The sequence below is a fragment of the Leptonychotes weddellii genome, chromosome 16, assembly GCF_054177405.1.
Source record: "Leptonychotes weddellii isolate Sample4059 chromosome 16, ASM5417740v2, whole genome shotgun sequence".
Taxonomy (NCBI): Eukaryota; Metazoa; Chordata; class Mammalia; order Carnivora; family Phocidae; genus Leptonychotes; species Leptonychotes weddellii.
Genome location: NC_138384.1, coordinates 15,146,281 through 15,165,519, shown reverse-complemented (window position 1 = coordinate 15,165,519; position 19,239 = coordinate 15,146,281). Strand labels below are relative to the sequence as shown.

At 45.3% G+C, this 19,239-nt stretch overlaps 2 protein-coding genes across 3 annotated transcripts in view; one reads left to right on the top strand and one right to left on the bottom strand.

Annotated features, from left to right (window-relative positions):
- Positions 1–1,286: 1,286 nt before the first annotated feature.
- On the bottom strand, positions 1,287–9,979 carry NOB1 (NIN1 (RPN12) binding protein 1 homolog). 2 transcript variants are annotated; one of them, XM_006730061.3, is made up of 9 exons: positions 9,873–9,979; positions 9,620–9,752; positions 8,707–8,837; positions 6,739–6,810; positions 6,414–6,542; positions 6,117–6,320; positions 5,232–5,329; positions 2,998–3,142; positions 1,287–2,265 (listed from the first exon to the last, which is right to left on the bottom strand). In XM_006730061.3, the coding sequence occupies exons 1-9, from the start codon at positions 9,933–9,935 to the stop codon at positions 1,996–1,998; spliced, it is 1,245 nt and encodes a 414-aa protein (XP_006730124.2). In that variant the 5' UTR covers positions 9,936–9,979; the 3' UTR covers positions 1,287–1,995. The 2 variants fall into 2 exon arrangements, with proteins under 2 accessions (XP_006730124.2, XP_030880367.2); XM_031024507.2 differs by lacking the exon at positions 6,739–6,810.
- Positions 9,980–16,452: 6,473 nt separating this feature from the next.
- The window catches only part of WWP2 (WW domain containing E3 ubiquitin protein ligase 2), a 135,306-nt gene continuing 132,519 nt past the window's right edge, over positions 16,453–19,239 (top strand). The window contains exon 1 of the mRNA XM_081806418.1: positions 16,453–16,566. The gene's annotated coding sequence lies outside the window, so the exon portion shown is untranslated. The remainder of the gene's footprint in view (positions 16,567–19,239) is intronic.

Below are 19,239 nucleotides of genomic sequence, written 5' to 3'. Positions count from 1 at the left end.
CAGGATCATGACCTGAGCCGAAGGCAGTCGCTTAACCAACTGAGCCACCCAGGTGCCCCAGTATACTACTTTTTTAAAAAAAGATTTTAAGTAATCTCTATACCCAATGTGGGGCTCAAACCTACAACCCCGAGATAGAGTCACACGTTCCACGGACTGAGCCAGCCGAGCGCCCCTACTACGACTAGTGTATGAAAAAAGTTGGGGCACCTGGCTGGCTTGTCAGTGGAACAAGGGACTCTTGATCTCAGGGTTGTGAGTTCAAGTCCCATGTTGGGTGTAGAGATTACTTAAAAATCTTAAAAAAGTTGATGTAACACACAGAGATGCTTATTTTTGCAGAACAAAACAAGGATGAGTAAGAAACAAAACCAATGACCTATATGGGTTAAGGTGAAACGGGAGGGGACGGAATGCATCTAGCTCTATCTATACCTTTTGGTTTTTATTTTTGGAACCGTGTTTACTTAAAAAAATAGGATGGGAAAAACCTGGTTAATGTTCTTGGTTTAAATTCAGTTTAACTATATGCCCAAGATAACCATACAAGAAAATAACCTAAGTAAGGAGCTTTTGAAGATTACTATATACTTTGTATATATACTATCAATATAAAGAACTTGGAAAGAAATCTTGTAGTCCGGTTCATATCCCAAATCATCAGAGTTAACATCACTTATCATGATACTCTGTATACCGATCACTCATGGAACATTCCTGCCCAAAGTGTCTCCCCCTAAATTTACTTGAGGTTATGCAATCTGTCAAACCCAAATGGAGGGACATTTAAAAAACGTGGTTTGTACTATTAAAAATGTCAACTGCTCAAGACATAGTTAAAGTGTTCAGGGGTGCCTGGGTGGTGCAGTAGGTTAAGTGTCCCCCCGACTCTTGGTTTCCGCTCAGGTTATGATCTCAGGATCGTGGGTCTGAGCCCCATGTCGGGCTCCGTGCTCAGCGTGGAGTCAGCTTGAAACTCTCTCTCCTTCTGCCCCCTCTCACTAAAATACATAAATCTTTTTAAAGAAAGTGTTCAGAAACGGGAAATGATAGGAAGGACGGTGAACAATCTAGAAAAAATTGAGTTCTGCTCTGTGTCAGTAGTAGTTACATATCAATGTTGTTTCCCGAATTTATGCAAAGAACATCCTTTCCCTAGGAGATTCCTGGTGTACTCATGGGTGTAGGAGGAGAGAAAGAAAAGGCAAAGTAAGAGTGACTCTAGGTGGAAGGCTGTAGCAGTTCACTATACCAAAACTCTCTTGAATGACTGAAATGCCTCAGAGTAATTTTTAAAAGATTTTATTTATTTATATGACAGAGAGGTGTGCGCACACACAGGCAGAGGGAGTGGCAGGCAGGGGGAGAAGCAGATTCCCTGCTGAGCAGGGAGCCCGATGCGGGGCTCGATCCCAGGTCCCTGGGATCATGACCTGAGCTGAAGGCAGATGCTTAACCAACTGAGTCACCCAGGCGTCCCAAGAATAAGTTGTAAAAAAGAAAAAATAGTAGCTCTTAGGTTTATTGTAACAAACTTAGTATATTTTCTTGTAAAAAAAAAAAAAAATCTAAATGCTTGATACTTGAGTATACAGCTCAAGTGCTACCTTCCAATTATCTAAGCAGCAAACATTTGGCGACTTAATGAAAAGGCACAGAAGCTTATAACCACATTTATTAGAAAAACAGTACCAGCTGGAAGTTCCTTTCTTTGAATGCTGAGGATGTGCTCCACGGCACCGTTCTTCTGTTTCTGTCAAACTCCCCTCAACATGGCAGGAATCCCAGCTCTCTGGATGCTCGCAGGCCAAGGGATGGCCCAGCTCCATCATGAACCCGACCCGACCCATCCCAGGGAGCCAGGAAGCAGCACTGCATAAGCCAGGCCTACTGTTTCCACCCACATGGTTCTGGAGCCTGACAGCTGGGGAAATGAGGCCCCTGAGCGCCTCAGCAGCTGCAGTGGCAATCCTGTTGGCCCGCAGAGCTTGCGCTTCACCTCTTCTTCACAAACTTCTTTCTGGAAGCATTGGGATTTAACCGCCTCCTCCCCGCTCCCAAGGTGCTATCTCGGATCTGCAGGGTGGCGGACCGGCTGGAGATGTCATTCTCCGCAAAGGGAGATACCCCAGCTATGTAGTCAGGGGCAAACACGTCCGTTTTCTGCCGGGCCTTCCGGGAGAGTCTCAGCTGAGGGAAGCGCTGGTCCTCGGTCAGATGGGGGCTGACGGCGTATTTGCCCCCTTTGGGAGCGGGAAGTGAATACTGCAAACAAGAGGAGAAAAGGCCATTTGGACGGGGCACCTAATCCAACACGTCCGATCTTGTTAATGTCAAGCGTACTGACGGCTCTGGATGCAGAGAGGACGTCAGTGGAGCGTGTCACTCACTGCTACTCGTGCTGTGGGGACACGCCCTCAGCTAGCAACGGAGTTACCTCCAAACACCGAACTCCACTGGGCAGGTACCATTTTCACTGCTGTGGGTTAGTAATTCTGCAATGAGTGTTCTAGATTGAGCAAGCAAATAATGATGGAAAATGGTGTCAAGACATGAGGGAGGGCTACAGTGAACTCTGCTGGGTTGAAATGGAACTTATGAACTCATTTTAAAATACAGATACGTAATAGAAAATATTCCCGTGTCTATTTACATACACATGCGTCAGTTTACAATCTCTGTCCCCCGTGGGCTGAGACATCTCCGACCCCCTAGGGCAATGAGCCCGTCCTATGCTCAGCTCTTTGTTTCAAAACCCCACTCTCCGTAAGGAATCCGAGCTCCACAGAGAAATGGCTGATGCCAGGGCAGGGACGGAATTAGAAGAGCGCCAGACCACCTTGTGCCATAAAGTAAGGCCGGGTTCAGGGAATCAGCGGGACAGTTAAATGCCAAGCCTTTCTTGGTCCTCTCTGTGCCTTTTGATCCTGGTGCTAAGAGGTCTTGCTTTCCCAGCCTCAGGCCCGGCTGCGAGGGGAAGGGAATGCTGCCACTCACCCGGAGGCCCCGAGGGTTCAGCACCTTCGGGTTGCGAGAGAAGTGCATGTGCAGGCTTCCATCGTCACTGACGGTCACGGACACCTTCTTCAGGGTCTTGTTTCCACAATGCGAACAGAACACTCGGCTCATGTCAGATGTGGTCCTGGAGACAGAAAAAGAAAGGCTCTGCACGGAAACCATGGAGCGCAAACCCCGTCCCCGGAGCACAAGGTGAGCCGCGGGTGTCAGAGGAGGAGGAAGCGACAAGCAACGGGGGGAGGCTCAACGGCCCCCGACGCGTCACAGACCACGGCCGCCTGGCCTCGTGCCACCGACACAAGCAAGCCACCCCGCTGCGCTGAGGGCAAAGGTGAATGAAATGACACTGGCAGTGAGTCTGTGAACATGGAAGTTGAGCGAATGTTGTTACACTAGTAATGAAGTCTTATTGAACTGTTAGGCATTATTCCACAAGTTTAACATCAAAACAATCCTGTGGAATTGGCATTATGCCCATCTTACAGATGGGGAAACCGAGGCAAGATACGGTAGCCTACTCAAGGCCACAGAGCTAGTGAGTGGCAGATACAAGCCCGGGGAACCTGGCTCCACAGTCAGTGCTCCTAACATCACAGTACTTAGTCCAGGGGCGTATTCCTGAGATGGCAGCCGGGCTGTGAAGCCAGCAGGTGGCTCCCAAAGCGCCAAGAACGTATTAACGAACGACACAGGAAACACTGGAGCGCTGCCAGAGTTGAGTGGCTGTGGGTGTCGAGGGCAGGCCCTGAGGCCTCGCCTTGCCCCTACGCACTTGAGCCCCAACAGGGACCCTGGACAAGAAAGCCGCTGCTCTCAAGGACCAAGTGGCAGTGTTTATACGTGTCCTTGAGGAACTCCCCCTCCATTCCCAGGGGTCAGGGGATGAGCTATGTGAATCTCCCGAGAAGCTGAACCCTTGACCTGCAAGTCTCTCAGAGGAAACCAAGCGCCTCTCAACAGATGCTAGGAACTAATTATCCTGTGTAAGAAACCGTCCAGTCACTGGGCTAATCTCACAAGAATGGAGAATGTTTCTAAGAGCTGCTAAGCAGGCGTGTTCATTGGGGGAACTTGGGGTTTTGTAACGAAGGGCAATGGGGGAAATGGACTTTCATGAAGCCAGGCACTTTACCGTCCTACGCCCGGTACATTTACATACTGAAGATGGAGAAGAATGCAGAGGAAGCTTTGAGAAGTGGCTCCCTACGTCACGGGCAAGCCTGCAGAGGCTGGGGGTGGGGCAGGGCCCCTGGGCCACGAGTGACTGGTTGTCTTGAAGCCAGCAGGAGAGCAGTGGTCCATCTAGGCAACTTTATCCTCAGTGGAACAGTACTAGGGCCCAGCACTAAGGACACCTTGCTGCTCCACGAGATGATCTACATGATGGCCACCAAATCTAGACTGAATCTACGGAGAAGCTCTCAGCCACTGCAGTGTAAGATCCCAGGGCGATGGTCACCGGCAAGGCTGTGGTATAGTCTCGTCTGCTCCAAGCAGGTCTCCGGGACCCTGGGGCCTGCCCACAGAACACCACCCCCGCACAAGGACCACTTCAAGAGCCAGAAGAGAAATGGAATAGAAGGGCATGCTCTGTGAACTAACAGTTCACCTGAGTGCACCCCATCATGTGTTCCAGATATCACACTCTTCTCGGACAATCAGCTTTTTCGATTTTATGCAAGAAAAATCTGAAACACTCAGAAGTTCACCAACTTTTGTAAAGCTACTGTGAGAAAGAATCTGGATCTGAACCTGTGTAATCTGAATCCATTTCACCTTTTCTTTTTTGTTTTTAAACATAAAATCTAAACATAAAGTAGAACAAAGAGCACAACGAACCCCCATGGGCCCCTCACCCAGCTTCAACAACCATCAATTGATGGCCATCCTGTTTTATCTCTATCCCCACCTGTGTATTATTTCAAAGCAAGTCCCAGACATCATTTCATCCATAAATGTTTCAGTACATATGGTTAAATGATGAGGGCTCTCGGCTCCACAATCCACACCTTTATTCCTACGACTAAGATAATAAGCAGGAGGTTACTGTCCCAGAGGTTTCAGTGCTGTGGTGAGGACCGAACCTAGCCACACATGAAGGACAAGGTGGAGGAAAACCTGAACACGAGGCCATCCTTCTGAAGACTGGCTGAAAGGACAGGAAGAAAAAAGCGTTCCACAGAGGCCGTGGGTCCAGACCACCAGCTGCGTACCTGAAACAGCCGTGGCAACGCAGGATGTAGCTCCGGGCCTCTCGGATCAGCAGGCCGTTCACCGCCAGCACGTGCAGCCCCATCTGAAGCAGGACATTCTGTGACCAACAAGTCAAAGCACAACCGAAGTCAGCAAAACCAAAGTTTCTCTTAACATCCGTATAATCACAGTGAAAGGACTTCACAAAGCCTGGTTTGGTGCTAAGGGAAAGTAAGCTTAGGATGCCTCTCAAGACACACAAACTAGGAAAAAGACCTAGATTTCTCTTGTATTTCAAGGGCCCAGGTCTTTTGCCCAGGGCCCCTCACTAGCAATCTCTCTTAACAAAGAGATTTATCTTGTCAAAAGCAAGATACTCTTTTGGGAGCTGGAAACCTCTACTTTTTCCAAGAACCTAACTGAGAACAGAACATGAAACATACTGAACAAGAACCACCAAAAGAGGGCGCCTGGGTGGCTCAGTTGGTTGGGCGACTGCCTTCGGCTCAGGTCATGATCCTGGAGTCCCGGGATCGAGTCCCGCATCGGGCTCCCTGCTCAGCAGGGAGTCTGCTTCTCCCTCTGACCCTCCTCCCTCTCATGCTCTCTGTCTCTCATTCTCTCTCAAATAAATAAATAAAATCTTAAAAAAAAAAAAAAAGAGAACCACCAAAAGACCATCCATAATAAACATTAAAAACTTAATAGAAGATATATATTTTGTCACTATATTGATTTTTCTAGTTTCCAGCCAAAACTATAAATAAAGAGCACAGGTGAAGTTTCAAGAACCAGGAAAAGAAGCCTCAGAGTAGAGCTGTACATACGCCCAAACCTCAGAGGGACCCCTGCCCGTGACAGGTTATGAACTAGAGCCTAGGGCCGGCCGATGCCCATCCACCTACCTGCATGGCGAAGTCCGTAGTCACGCAGCCAACCCTCACGTCCTTCGGGACGGCACACTGCTCCGACTCCCGCTGGATCTGCTTGATGTTGCTGGGAGTTATCCAGCCACCCCCATCGTCATCGCTATCCTCGTCTTTCCTTTCTTCAAATCCAGTCTCTTCTTCCTCATCCTCCTCACTTGGAACATCATCACCTTTGTCCATCTGAAACAAAAGAAGTCACGAAGTCCCAGCCCATAGGAAGAGCAGGAAGAAACTGGCATGCTGTTATCAGGGGATCATACATCAGGGCCTTACCAGCAGCTCCTGCAGTTCATGATCAATATTAGGCAAAGGGTTTCTCCAGAACATGAAGGAAGTGAATTCTAGGTTCTCGGGCTCACCAGCTGGGTGTCCATGTTGCAGTGTTTCTCGTGGGGGTTTAGGCTGAGGTTAAAAGAATAAGGATTTTAAAACCTAAAAACTGAGAGGATTATAGATGGAATGACAGATGACACAAGTCTGATCAGACAGGGCTGGACAAACTAGGATAGCAGTCTAGATAAATGTGGCTCACTGTACATAATTTGTGGAGTTATGTAGCACAAGAGGGCAGGAGAGCGTGGCTTGTCTAAGCAATTACCTTTGAGGGCAGATGGAAACCAGAAATGTGTAGAGGAGTTTCTGGGTGCTGACTTGATAAGCTCACTTTAACCTTTAAAAAGAAAGAAGTGAGAGCTCTAAACAGAGAAATACACAGTTTGAAAATTCACCATGAAAGAGTAACTAAAATGAATAGAAAACAAAATATTTTCCCCACAGTTACTGAGAATTGGGAAACATAAAAATAATTATTCAGTGATCCCACAACTACCAAATAACCACTTTAGAACATTTCTTTTTTGTCCACATAAATAACGCTGTGATGAAGAGCATTAGTTATAAAACTTGCATGTATCTTTAGTTATATACTTAGGATAAATGCCTAGGAGTGGAATTGCTGGGTCAAAAGATACTGTATTATTATTATTTTTTTTTAAGATTTTATTTGACAGAGAGAGACACAGCAAGAGAGGGAACACAAGCAGGGGGAGCGGGAGAGGAAGAAGCAGGCTTCCTGCGGAGCGGGGAGCCCGATGTGGGGCTCGATCCCAGGACCTTAGGATCATGACCTGAGCCGAAGGCAGACGCTTAACGACTGAGCCACCCAGGGGCCCCGATACTGTATTATTTTTTAAAAATATACTGTTTTAAGGCTTCTGATACAAAATATCTAACTCCTGGGGCACCTGGGTTCCTCAGTGGGTAGAGCACGAGACTCTTGATCATTAGTTCAAGCCCCACATGGAATTTACTTAAAACAAAACAAAACACCAAAAAACAAAAAACCTAATCTCTGCCCAATAGGCTGCAGGAAAAGGGCAATTTTTAGGAATCATGAATTGATGGATGCCAAATGGAAACCCAGATACTAGTCACACTATGCTCAGTCACAGACTCTGGCTTTATGTTTCCCTTTACTCTGTCTTCCTAAAACATTTTGGTGACACACAGAAATCTGTGTTTTACATATCAGCTTTAGACTCTTTGGATTAGAGGACTCTAAATCTGGTTGAAACAAGTGATGGCAGTTCCAATTCGTACACAAATGTGAGTTCAGAGGACTTTTGATGACTTTAGACAGAGAACATTAAGCAATTCTTAGTTAACATTATTTGAAATTAATTATTACATGATTATTTGGCTTCTAAAATCTTTTGGCATGGAAAAAGCCAATAGGACCCAGCCACAAATCAATTAGTCTCTTCAACCTAGCCAATGTGGGCAAGTCCCTAAAAGCACAATAGGAATCTAGAATTTTGAAAGTGGCAAGAGTTTAAAAAAAAAAAAGGCAAGCACATAGTGTTCTTTCTTCCTTTTGGAAAGAAACCCATTTTTTTTTTAAATAGCAAGAATAGGGGCGCCTGGGTGGCTCAGTCGTTAAGCATCCGCCTTCAGCTCAGGTCATGATCCCAGGGTCCTGGGATCGAGTCCCGCATCAGGCTCCCTGCTCAGCGGGAAGCCCGCTTCTCCCTCTCCCACTCCCCATGCTTGTGTTCCCTCTTTCGCTGTGTCTCTCTCTGTCGAATAAATAAATAAAATCTTAAAAAAATAATAATAAAAATAAAAATAGCAAGAATATAGTTGATTTTTACTCTATTTCTGCATTTTCCAAATTTAACCAACCCTTCCTAAAAACCTACAGATCAAAAGAGACTGAGACACATTTGTTAAAAAAAATTGTAAAATAATTAGGAAATGTGAACACTAGGTGGACATTTGACAATATTAAGGAATTACTATTAATTTTGTGTAATGATTTTGTGGGGCTTTTTTTTGCTTTTAAAGAGAGACACCAAGAAATATCAATGAAATACAATGTCTAAGTTCAAAGTACTTAGGGCTGGGGGTCAGTAGAAATGAAACCTGATAAATCATGACTTGGTGAAGTGTGGAGACAGAGTAATCCGGACACTGGGTCAATCACACTATTCCCTCCACTTCTGTGTATCTGATGGTTCCCAGAATAAAAAAGTTAAAAGGAAGAAAACCAATAATCCTCTTGATTTACCTTTTCCGGTTCTTGTTTTAGGTGAGACACCCCAACAAACTCTGCTTCTAACTGATAGGTGAGCGCCAGCACCTGGATATCTGTGGCAGAGAGGCTGGGATAGTCTCCAGTTTTCTTTGAAAACTCAGTCACTGTGAAGAGAGTCCCAACTCAAATTAGAAACAAAAAGCCATATGACCTTGGATAACCATAGTGAAAGTATGAAAAAGAACTCAGGATCAATATCCCAAGAAAACCCTTTTAATACTTTCATCCATTTCCTTTTTTCTACTCACTGTTGAGACATTTGTATTCTCTATCATTAAAATTCATGCCAATTAGGTTTACCGTGACCTCCTTATCCAGTGCAGAAGAAGGAACAGGAGAACAAAGTTAACAAAAAGTCACTAAAAGCATGTCTGCAAATGGTGAGAATTCCTTATTAAACTTTGGTATTACGTTGGAATAGAAGGTCTCTTCTCTGGCCTAAAATTCTCTGATTCTAAGTATAACAATCCAGATTAATAGGATATTCAGATTCCAAATGGGATTAAAAGTAAATTCAGTCAATAACTGTTGTAGTTTGTGATGAAACAAAATTATTGGACTGCTCTGCAACAACTCCGCTTTATAACAATAACACATTTCCTTAAAAGCAGATATTAGCAGCTAAAATTTATTGGGCAATTACTATGTACCAGGCACTGTACTAAAAGCTTTTCCATTTTATCCTTCAACCAAATCCTACTAGTAACTGGCAAGGCCTGGCTGACTCCTGACCCAGGGAGCCTCTCTGCCACCATGATCTCCTAGAACGTGCAGTTTCTGAATCAAATGCTGATAAATACCCAGACCTCAACTCGCACCCGAGTCGGTCCCGAGCGGGTAGCCTGGGACCCCGCTTCGCCATCAACACCAGGCCAGAAGCACTCACCCAGCCGCACGTATTCTGGGAAGGGCTCCTTGAAACGCAGCTCGTAGGGCAGGACGGCGAGCCGCCTGCGCGTGGCCTTGTCCCGAATCTCGTTCACCACATCCCGGATAGTGTAGATGTTCTTCCCGATGTCCTGCGGAGAGACCCGCCCAGCTCACACCCGTCCGCACCACGCAATGCGCCCCCAACTTCCCGCACTGCTTCAGGGGTCGCCAGCCCAGACCCTGCTCCTCTTGGCGGTAGCTCTCCGTACCTGCAGAGCCGCGTCTCGCAGGAAAGCCCCGGCATCCGCTACAACGTGCTCCACAGGCGCCATCTTGACCGAACGCGCCCTCAGCGCGCTTGCGCACGGAGCTGGCTCCACCCCTACATCCCAATCAGGGCCTCTGGGAGCAGGGAGGTACAATTGTGACTTAGCGGCGCCTCCTGGCGGCCGCATAGGCATTTTCCGGCTCAGGGCTACCCGCGCGCATGCGCGAGGTTGCCTGCAGCCCAGCCAGGTGTGGGCAGGGTCAAACTTAGAGAGACGCCATAGGAGATAGGCTTCTGCGTCCACCGCTTAGCGCCTTCTTTACTTTTAAATGTAAAACCTGTATGTAGTCTTATTGTTACAAGTCAGTCAATACAGAGAAACTACAGATCATTTAAAGATCACAAGTCTGTGAGATAGGTAGTTTTACAAGTAAGGGATAGCTACTCAAGACAGCTAGGCTCAGCTAACATGTCTAATATTTGGTTTTAAGATTAACACCTGGGGGCGACTTTTGATCTCAAGGTCGTGGGCGTGGAGCCTACTTACCAAAAAAAAAAAAAGAAAGATTGATTAACGGACAAACCAACCCCTGAGCCACTTTCTTATCCACTATGCTCTATTGGACCACTGCTTACGTACCCCAACTTCATTTTAAGAGTCTTTGACATCCTCGCCCATTTCTCTAAACAAGGGACGCAAGTTACTAGCAAATCCTTTGCTGGATGGAACTGAAAGGGAGTATTAGATGACTTCTAAATTCCTTTTCAAATCTGAGATTCTATAATTATGGGATCTGGCCTGTTAAAATTCATGCAGAATTTCAGCAGAATGATGACGTGGGTTTTCTGTCATTCATCTTCAGCGACGTTGAGTCATTACAAGCCTTCAATCTTATCCCTCGATGATAATTTATTCATCCTACCCTCAAAAACATTTCGGTGCCCTAGGCGTCCCTTTCAGCAGTTGCCCAAATTCCCTTTCTTTCCCCAAACATCTGTCTCAACTTTGCCTACCATTTATTCTCTCCAATCTCCAGAACCAATGGCTCCTGTCCTACCTGCCCTGCCTGAAATGGCACGATGGAAAGCTGTTTCTAATGTTCTAGTTGATCATATCAATTTTTTTTGTTTTATTTTTATTTCTCAGCTTTCTGTTTCTTTGCCAAATTTGACATTGCTGACCATGTCCTCTTTCTGGACTGTCTCTTCTCCCCTGACTTTGGTAATACTTAAGGATCCTGGTCCCCCTGCCTCTCTGATGGCTTTCCACCCTCTTTCACTGGACTCTATTCTGCCTTGCACGCAGGGCACCCCCCGCGGAACTGTCTTGGCCCCGTTGTCCTTCTAAGTTCTCTCCTTCAGCAATACTATCTATCCTCAAGGCTTCAATTATTACATTATAGGAATGCCTCCCAAATCTTTAGATTCGATCCCTATTTATTCCCCAGTCTAGCTTTCTGGAAACATCCATCTAAAAATTTTAGACATCTTGGGGCGCTTGGGTGGCTCAGCCAGTTAAGTGTCTGCCTTTGGCTCAGGTGGTGATCCCAGGGTCCTGGGATGGAACCCAGAGTCTGACTCCCTGCTCAGCGGGGAGCCTGCTTCTCTCTCTCCCTCTGCCAGCCATGCCCCCTGCTTGTGCTCTCTCTGTCAAATAAATAAACAAAATCTTTAAAAATAAATAAATTAAAAATAAATAAAAATTTTAGGTTATCTTCACTCAGGGGGAAGGTTAAAACTGATATAATTATCTCTTAACCTGCTTAAACTTTTTTCACTCATTAGAGTTCTTATTTTTTACTAGTGGCATTTCCAACAAAGGCACTCAAGGTAAGAATGTGAGTCATCTTAATTCCCACGTTCATTTTTTAAAAAAAGATTTAATTTATTTGAGAGAGAGAAAAAGAGCATGAGTCGGGGTGAGGGGCAGAGGAAGAGGGACAGAGAGAATCCCAAGCAGACTCCCCGCTGATTGTGGGGCGCTATACCAGGCTCATTCCCACTACCCTGAGATCATGACCTGAGCCGAAACCAAGAGCTGGACGGCTTAACTGACTGAGCCACCCAGGTACCCCCTACCTCCATACCTTCTTTTTAAACCAGTACTCCCCTTGATGCCACTTCTGACCTGTGACCCCTCTACATTTATTCCCCTTACTCTAAATAAGTTTTAATCTCATGCCTAGACTATACAATCCACTCAACACTAGTATTCTTTTCTCTCCTTCTTTAATTGATTGCTCCTGTTGCCTAAAAAGGGAGGATGTGGGAACTGGACTCCATAATAGAAGAGGTTTATTAAAGTTGGCAGTAATAATTCTGTAAACCCTAGGATGAAGAAGAATGATCTAGATCAATGGTTCTCAAACTGGAGTGTGCATCAGAATCACCTGGAGAGCTTGTAAAACCAGATGGGTAGGGGTGCCTGGCTGACTCAGCCTGTGGAGCATGCAACTCTTCATCTTGCGGTCCTGAGTTTGAGCCCCACATTGGGTGTAGAGGTTACTTAAAATCTTAAAAACCAAAACCAAACCCAAAAATGGATGGCTAGGCCTCTTCCTCAGATTCTGATCTGTAGATCTGGGCAGTGCCTGAGAATTTGCATTTCTAATAAGTTTTATGTGATGCTGCTCTTGCTGAGCTGAGGACACACTTGAGAATCACAGATTTAGGGGACTAGTCAGGAGAAGGAAGATCAGGCTTTGAACCATTCATTCTCCAGTGAACACTGAGAATATTTATTGATACAAAAGGTCTCTTGATACCTTGTATCTTTTGTCATTTTTAATAGTATTTTAATTGCTTTTCTGTTACCTTGTAACATTAGTCTCCAAGTCCCCTAAAGCCTTAGAAGGAATCTAATTTATTCCACAAATATGTATTGGGAGCTCCTTTATACCACCATGGGTTGGGTGATATAACAAAATGGTATTTATTTATTTATTTGAAGATTTTATTTATTTATTTGACAGAGACAGCGAGAGAGGGAACACAAGGAGGGGGAGTGGGAGAGGGAGAAGCAGGCCTCCCGCCAAGCATGGAGCCTGATGTGGGGCTCAATTCCAGGACCCTGGGATCATGACCTGAGCCGAAGGCAGACGCCCAAAGACTGAGCCACCCAGGCGCCCCAACAGAATGGTATTTAGTGTAGTGTCTAGGGGCACCTTCAGAGTCTGTGACTTTGGAGCCAGATCTTGAAGGACAAGGAGGGCAGAGGCACTGAGGTATGAAAGTCCAAGTGGTGTTCAGAAAATTGAAGGTAGTATGTGTGGTAGCCGAGGGTATCTGGGGACGGGATCTCTCACAGGTGAAGTGAGCCCTGAAACACTTCAATTTTTTGAAGTTTATGGTTTTTCAAAAGGTAAAGAAATCTAACACTATTACAAAAATTATGGTCACTTTAAACAGTTTGCATTAAATTAACACTTTGAAACACATGTAGAAGGATTCAATGTATGACTCATTTGGAGATAATGTCAACTTTTACCTGTGAAGCCCTTTATGAAAAGAGAAAGGTTGGGGCGCATGGGTGGCTCAGTTGGTTAAGCATCTGCCTTTGGCTCAGGTCATGTTCCTGGGATCCTGGGATCGAGCCCCACATTGAGCCCTGCATCGGGCTCCCTGCTCAGCGGGGAATCTGCTTCTCTCTCAGCTCCTCCACCCACGCCCCCAACTTGTGCTCTTTCTCTCTCTCAAATGAATAAATAAAAATCCTAAAAAAAAAAAAGAGTGAGAGAGAGAGATCTTACTTGTGTGCCAATGAAGATCTGAGTTCATTTCCAGGACTGTACACGTAGAGGCTACGAAACTATGCACTTAACAGTGGGCTAGGAAGAGAGAAAAACTTGATGCAGAAGAAACACTATGTGAAATCAATAAGTATCCCTAGAATTCCTTTGAACATTCTTGGGAGAGTCCCAAACTTTTTGTCTCTGTCTTTGCCCTTGTTTTTTCTTCTTCCAGAAAATTGTGCTGGCCAATCACTACTTGCTTAGTCTCCAAGAAGCAGTTCAGTGGTCCCTTCTGTAAACCAGTCTCTGATTACTCAAATCAGATTTTTCCCCAAGGACAGATTTGAACTTTTCTTTCTTATCACACTTAAGACGTTTTAGTTCTGTTGCTCAATGAGCAGTTATTATTTCTGCTTTGCATTGTAATTAATTGTGTATCTTTTAAGATTTTATTCATTTGAAAGAATGAGAGAACATGAGCAGGGGGAGGAACGGGGGTGGGGGAGAAGACCCCCCGCTGAGCAGGGAGCCAGATGTGATGTGGGGGCTTGATCCCAGGACCCCTGATCCCAGGACCCCAGGATCATGACCCAAGCCAAAGGCAGCCGCTTAACTGACTGAGCACCCTGGGGCCCCAATTGTATGTCTTCTTTAAGTAGGTTGGAAATCAGGGACTGTGTTTTAGGGGTCTTTTTCCTCAAATGAACATTTCAATTTACCTTTTAACTTTCAGGGGACACTTTTATCAAAACGTACTTTAGATTTTTTTGTGTGTCTTTTAGAAAAGTCTTCTATACTGTGGGATCTACAGCAATGTGTTCAGTGCTCAATAAAGGTTGATGAAATCTATTCATTCAGCAGTTTATTTAAGGAGACCTCCCGTGAGCCAGGCACTGCTTTAGGAATATGGCTTTAGGGATATGGCTCCTGTCTCATAATTCTTGTAGTGGGAAACAGATTACATACACACACATGCATACATTCATATATGTCAGATAGTGAAAAGTATGGAGGAAATCTGGACAAAAAAAATAAAGCAGGAACAGGGGCTGGTAGGAGGGGAAGTAAGAGATGGGTTGCATGGTTAAATAGGCTGATCAGGAAAGGCTTTACTGTGATAGTTGAGCAAACATCTGATGAGAGATGAGGGAGTCAGCCATCTGATTCTGGGGAAAGAGCTTTCCAGGCAAACGGAAAGTCAAATCCAAAAAGAGTAACTGGAGATGAGGTGTGGGGAGGGATCATGTAGGGCCTCGTAGGTGACCATATATATATATATACACCTTAGGTTTTACTCCTTTAACGCACAATTGTGAGCATGTTCGCTTAGTCCTTTTTTTTTTTTTAAGATTTTATTTATTTGACAGAGAGAGAGGGGGAGAGAGAGCGCACAAGCAGGGGGAGTGGCAGGCAGAGGGAGAGAGAGAAGCAGGCTCCCTGCAGGGAAGGGAGCCCAATGCGGGGCTCCATGAGGGGCTCATCCCACAATCCTGGGATCATGACCTGAGGTGAAGGCAGAGGCTTAAGGGCTCTTAACTGAGCCACCCAGGCGCCGCTGCCTAGTCCTTTCTTTTGGTAAACATATATTCAAATGCCACCAAATCAAGGAATCCTTTCCTAATTCCTCTGGAATAAGTAAAACTTCCTTCAGTGGAACTAGAGAAGTTTTAATAGTTTCATAAATGGAATTAATGTAGAGTTTAAGATATTAAGAGAGGCCTGTATCTCCATGAAATACCATCTCCTGGATTTGGAATAGGAATAGGAAAAGTAGAGACAAAGTGCTCAACCAATTTAATTTGCATGCATAATAGGATCCATGTAAATTCGAAACCCCAAAAATAACAGAATAATTAATTCACAGTGCTTAAGGCTAATTGATTAGTATTAATTTTAGTTAATGGTGATTAAGAGTGAAAAAATTGAGTCTTCATTCAACTTATCAAAGCTGAAGGTCCATACTATTAGTACAGAATGTTGATTTAAAATGTGCTTTATAATTAATAAAATTCTATCTGCTTTGTAGATTAAGAGAATGGGGTCTATCTAGTTTGGTGTGGCGGGGCATTTTATGGACCCATCCAGGGGTTTTGAAGCTTTCCTATCTTAGCTCTATGTCACAAAAACAGATGCTCCATAAAGGCTACTTTTGTGTTTTTCTTTTTTTTTTTTTTTAAAGATTTTATTTATTTTTTGACAGAAAGACAGCGAGAGCGCGAACACAAGCAGGGGGGGTGGGAGAGGGAGAAGCAGGCCTCCCGCTGAGCAGGGAGCCCCATGCAGAGCTCCATCCCAGGACCCTGGGATCATGACCTGAGGCTTAATGACTGAGCCACCCAGGCGCCCCTACTTTTGTTTCTAGAGCCTAGAATGGTGCCTGGTATCTACTAGGTATAGGGTTGCCGGATACAGCTAGTAAAAATACAGAATGCCCCAATTTTTAGCTAAACAACAAATAATTTTTTTTGACATATGGCATGGGAGTATTTATAGTATAATACTCTCCTGCAGTATTTGGGGCACATCTACATATTGCATAGTTGATTATCTGAAATTCAAATTTAAATAGGCGTCCGTATTTACTGGGTAACCCTAAGTAGCTCAATAAATTTGTTGACTTGATTGGCTTCCTCTCACCTGTAAAATAGGGCTAATGATAGACCCGCCTCCGGGGTTGAGGGAGTGAATGAAGCGCCTGGCAGACACTGAGCCTTCAACTTATTTGCTTGCTCCCGGGACCATCTGGTGAGTGGAAACCCCTTCCACTTTGACATATACAACGAATAAGAGGGCCGGCTCCCGGCCAAAGGCGCCCAAGCCAGGCCTAGGTTGCCCACACCTGCTGGTCCGGCCAGCCTCTTCCGGGTCAGGTGACCGCGCGCAGTCACGTGACCCGGCCCGAGTGAGGGCGGTGGAAGGCGGAAGTGGGAGCGGAGTTGGGCGCCGCTTCTGTGGCCGCGGCAGGTAGCGAGCGCCGGCGCGATGGGCGCGGGGGGTGCGGCGGGCGGGCGGGTCGGGGGCGCGGAGCGGGCGGAGCGGGCGGAGGGCGGCGGGCGGTGCGGGGTGGGCCGGGGCGGTGCGGCCCGGGCGCCGGGGGGCGGCGGCTTCCTGTGGGAGGGGCCTGGCGCGGCGGTTCCGGCCTCCGAGGAGGGGTGTCCCGGCTCCCGCCCGAGCGGGTTGGGCGTGCGGCGGGACGCGCGCGGGGGTGCTTGGAGGTGGGCACGGAGCCAGCCGGGGGTGCGGCGGCCAGCGGGTCCTGCCGGAAGAGGGAAAGGAGCTTAGGTGCCAGGGATGAAGAGGCGTGACCTTTGTGGAGGGATCGGGACTGGAGGAAGGGGTGACTTGGGACTGAGCTGGAAGGGGGCGCCTGAGTGTATGACATGGAGGGAAAGGAGAAATCAGGAAGAAGATGTGTGAACCCAGCTGAGAGTCTTCTTCCTTCCTTTCTCTTTGGAGATGATTGTTACCCGAGACTTTGATTTCGGTCCCATTCAGTTTTTAAACTTCAGGAAGGATCACAGAATTTTGATCATTTTGCTTTCGTCACACCCACTTAGTCCTGGTTGGGTAGGGTTCCACTTCTTGGTAACCTATCCCTTCAGATCATCTTTCTTTGAGATTTTTCCCAGATCACATCAACTTCGAGGCTTAAAAAAGGAGTGTGGGCACTTTGCTGTGGCCATAAAATGGCTTTTAGCCTAAATTGTTGACCACGACCTAGCCCAGCATTACCTCAGCAACAGTGACTGCAGATATCTTGGACAGAGTGTCTGTACTGCTTTATGACTTTTCTTCTTTCTTCGGTTTAAATTATTCAGTTTCCCTTATCATGTGACTGCTTATCTTGACAAACTGTAACTAGGTAGAGAGACTGAGACGTCTGTGTTGTGTTCCTTAGCACTGTGACCTGAATCATGATTTTGATATTAAATACCTGTGTAAAAGCTGCTTATCCTCTTTTTCTTCATGTTTACGAAATTTGCAGAAGTGAAATGAATTTCATAGATGTGGTATAACTGGAGTGAATGTTCAAAGTGGACATTCACAGGACCTGGAGTCGTTTTGGATTACAAGTAGGGAAAAAAAATGACTTTGCTGACATATGAGTTAAAGTTTTTGGAGTATTTGACAAACATTTAAAAATTATTTTCTGTAGCGGCCTTTGAGTTAGGTTGGGAAGGTATTCACATTTCACAATGAACAAACAGACCTAAGGGAGAGCGACTTGTTTTTTTTGAACGATTTATTGCTTTCTTGTTTACTGGTGTCTTTCTTCCTCCTAGACTGCACATCCTTCAAGGGCAGTGTTCATATCTTATTTGGCTACTACCCTAGTGGCTGGCATGTTGTGGGCACTTGGTAAATGTTTGCTGAATAAATAACTTTCTAAATGTCACACAGCTATAAGTAGAGGACAAGGGATTTGAACCCAAGACCTAGCTCTTCTCTTATCAGACCATTTTCTGTGTTATATTGGTCCATATGAAAATGATGGGCATGGGAAAAAGGCTTGAGTTAGCTTCTTGGTCGCTTTTAGTTAATGATGACTTCCTTGGTTACAGGGAGCTTTTACCAACATCTTCTGACCATGATCCTGCAAAGGTCAGGATTGTCCCTATTCCACAATGAGGAAACTGAGGCTTAGTGAAGTTCTTACTTTAGATTCCAGAGCTAGTGAATGACTGAGCAGGGACTCAAGCTCAGGCCTTTTACCCAGAGACCCATTCTCTCCCATTAATAGAAGGAATATAAAATTTTATTTTAAAGCATTTTTTTCAAGTATAAAAAGTATGACATTTTAAGGAAAAAATAGTATATATATATATCATACCAAAAAAATGTGAATATAGAATGAAATTGAAGTTTAAAAGACTCTGTACTATACCATACATGCCTCTTCCTGGGAGAACATTCTTTCATTCAATGAATATGTAAGTGCCTACTCTAGAGTTGCACTGTCCAGTATGGTTGAGTACTGGAGATATGCTGTGGAGTACAAAGTACACACCAGAGTTTGAAGAGTCCGTTTGAAAAAAAGTAAAATATGTCATTGATTTTTTAAAATGCTATAACAAGCATAATATTAATATAATAACGTATGCTAATACATGATAACATTTTAAGTTTATTGGGTTAAATGCAATATAATTGAAATCTCACCTGCTTCTTTTCACTTTTTAAAATGTGTTTCCTAGAAAATTAAAGATTATATTGGACAGTGCTCTTCTAAACACTGGGAATATAGTACACAAGAAAAGCAAAAACCCCTGCCCTTGTGGAACTTAAATTTTAGTGGAAAGGAACAATAAAATAACCAAGTAAAATGCGTATTTTATTGTAATAAAGGAGGGAAGCCAAATGTGGAATGTTGGCTGGGGCTGCAATTTTGCATAGGGTCTGTAGAGATGCCTTCCTGGGAAGGTGACTGTTGAGTAATGATCTGAAGGAGGTGAGGGCAAGAGCCGTGTGAGTGGGGACATTGTGGTCCAGGTGGAGGGGACAGCAAATTCAGTAGCCCTAAGAAAGAGCACCCCTGGCAGGTTTGTGGGCTACCTAGGAGGCTAGGATGGCTGGAGGGGTGTGAGCAAAGAGAGTAGTAGGATGAGGTTAAAGACGTCCTAGGGGCAAGGGGAGAGA

Bases quoted from the DNA above. Each gene is read 5' to 3' on its own strand.
- NOB1 (XM_006730061.3), bottom strand. From the start codon at position 9,935: ATGGCGCCTGTGGAGCACGTTGTAGCGGATGCCGGGGCTTTCCTGCGA. The intron at 8,838-9,619 runs GTGAGTGCTTCT...CTCTCTTCACAG, and splicing joins CCCAGAATACGTGCGGCTGG to TGACTGAGTTTTCAAAGAAA. The intron at 6,543-6,738 runs GTAATTGCTTAG...TTTTAACCTCAG, and splicing joins GTTTCCATCTGCCCTCAAAG to CCTAAACCCCCACGAGAAAC.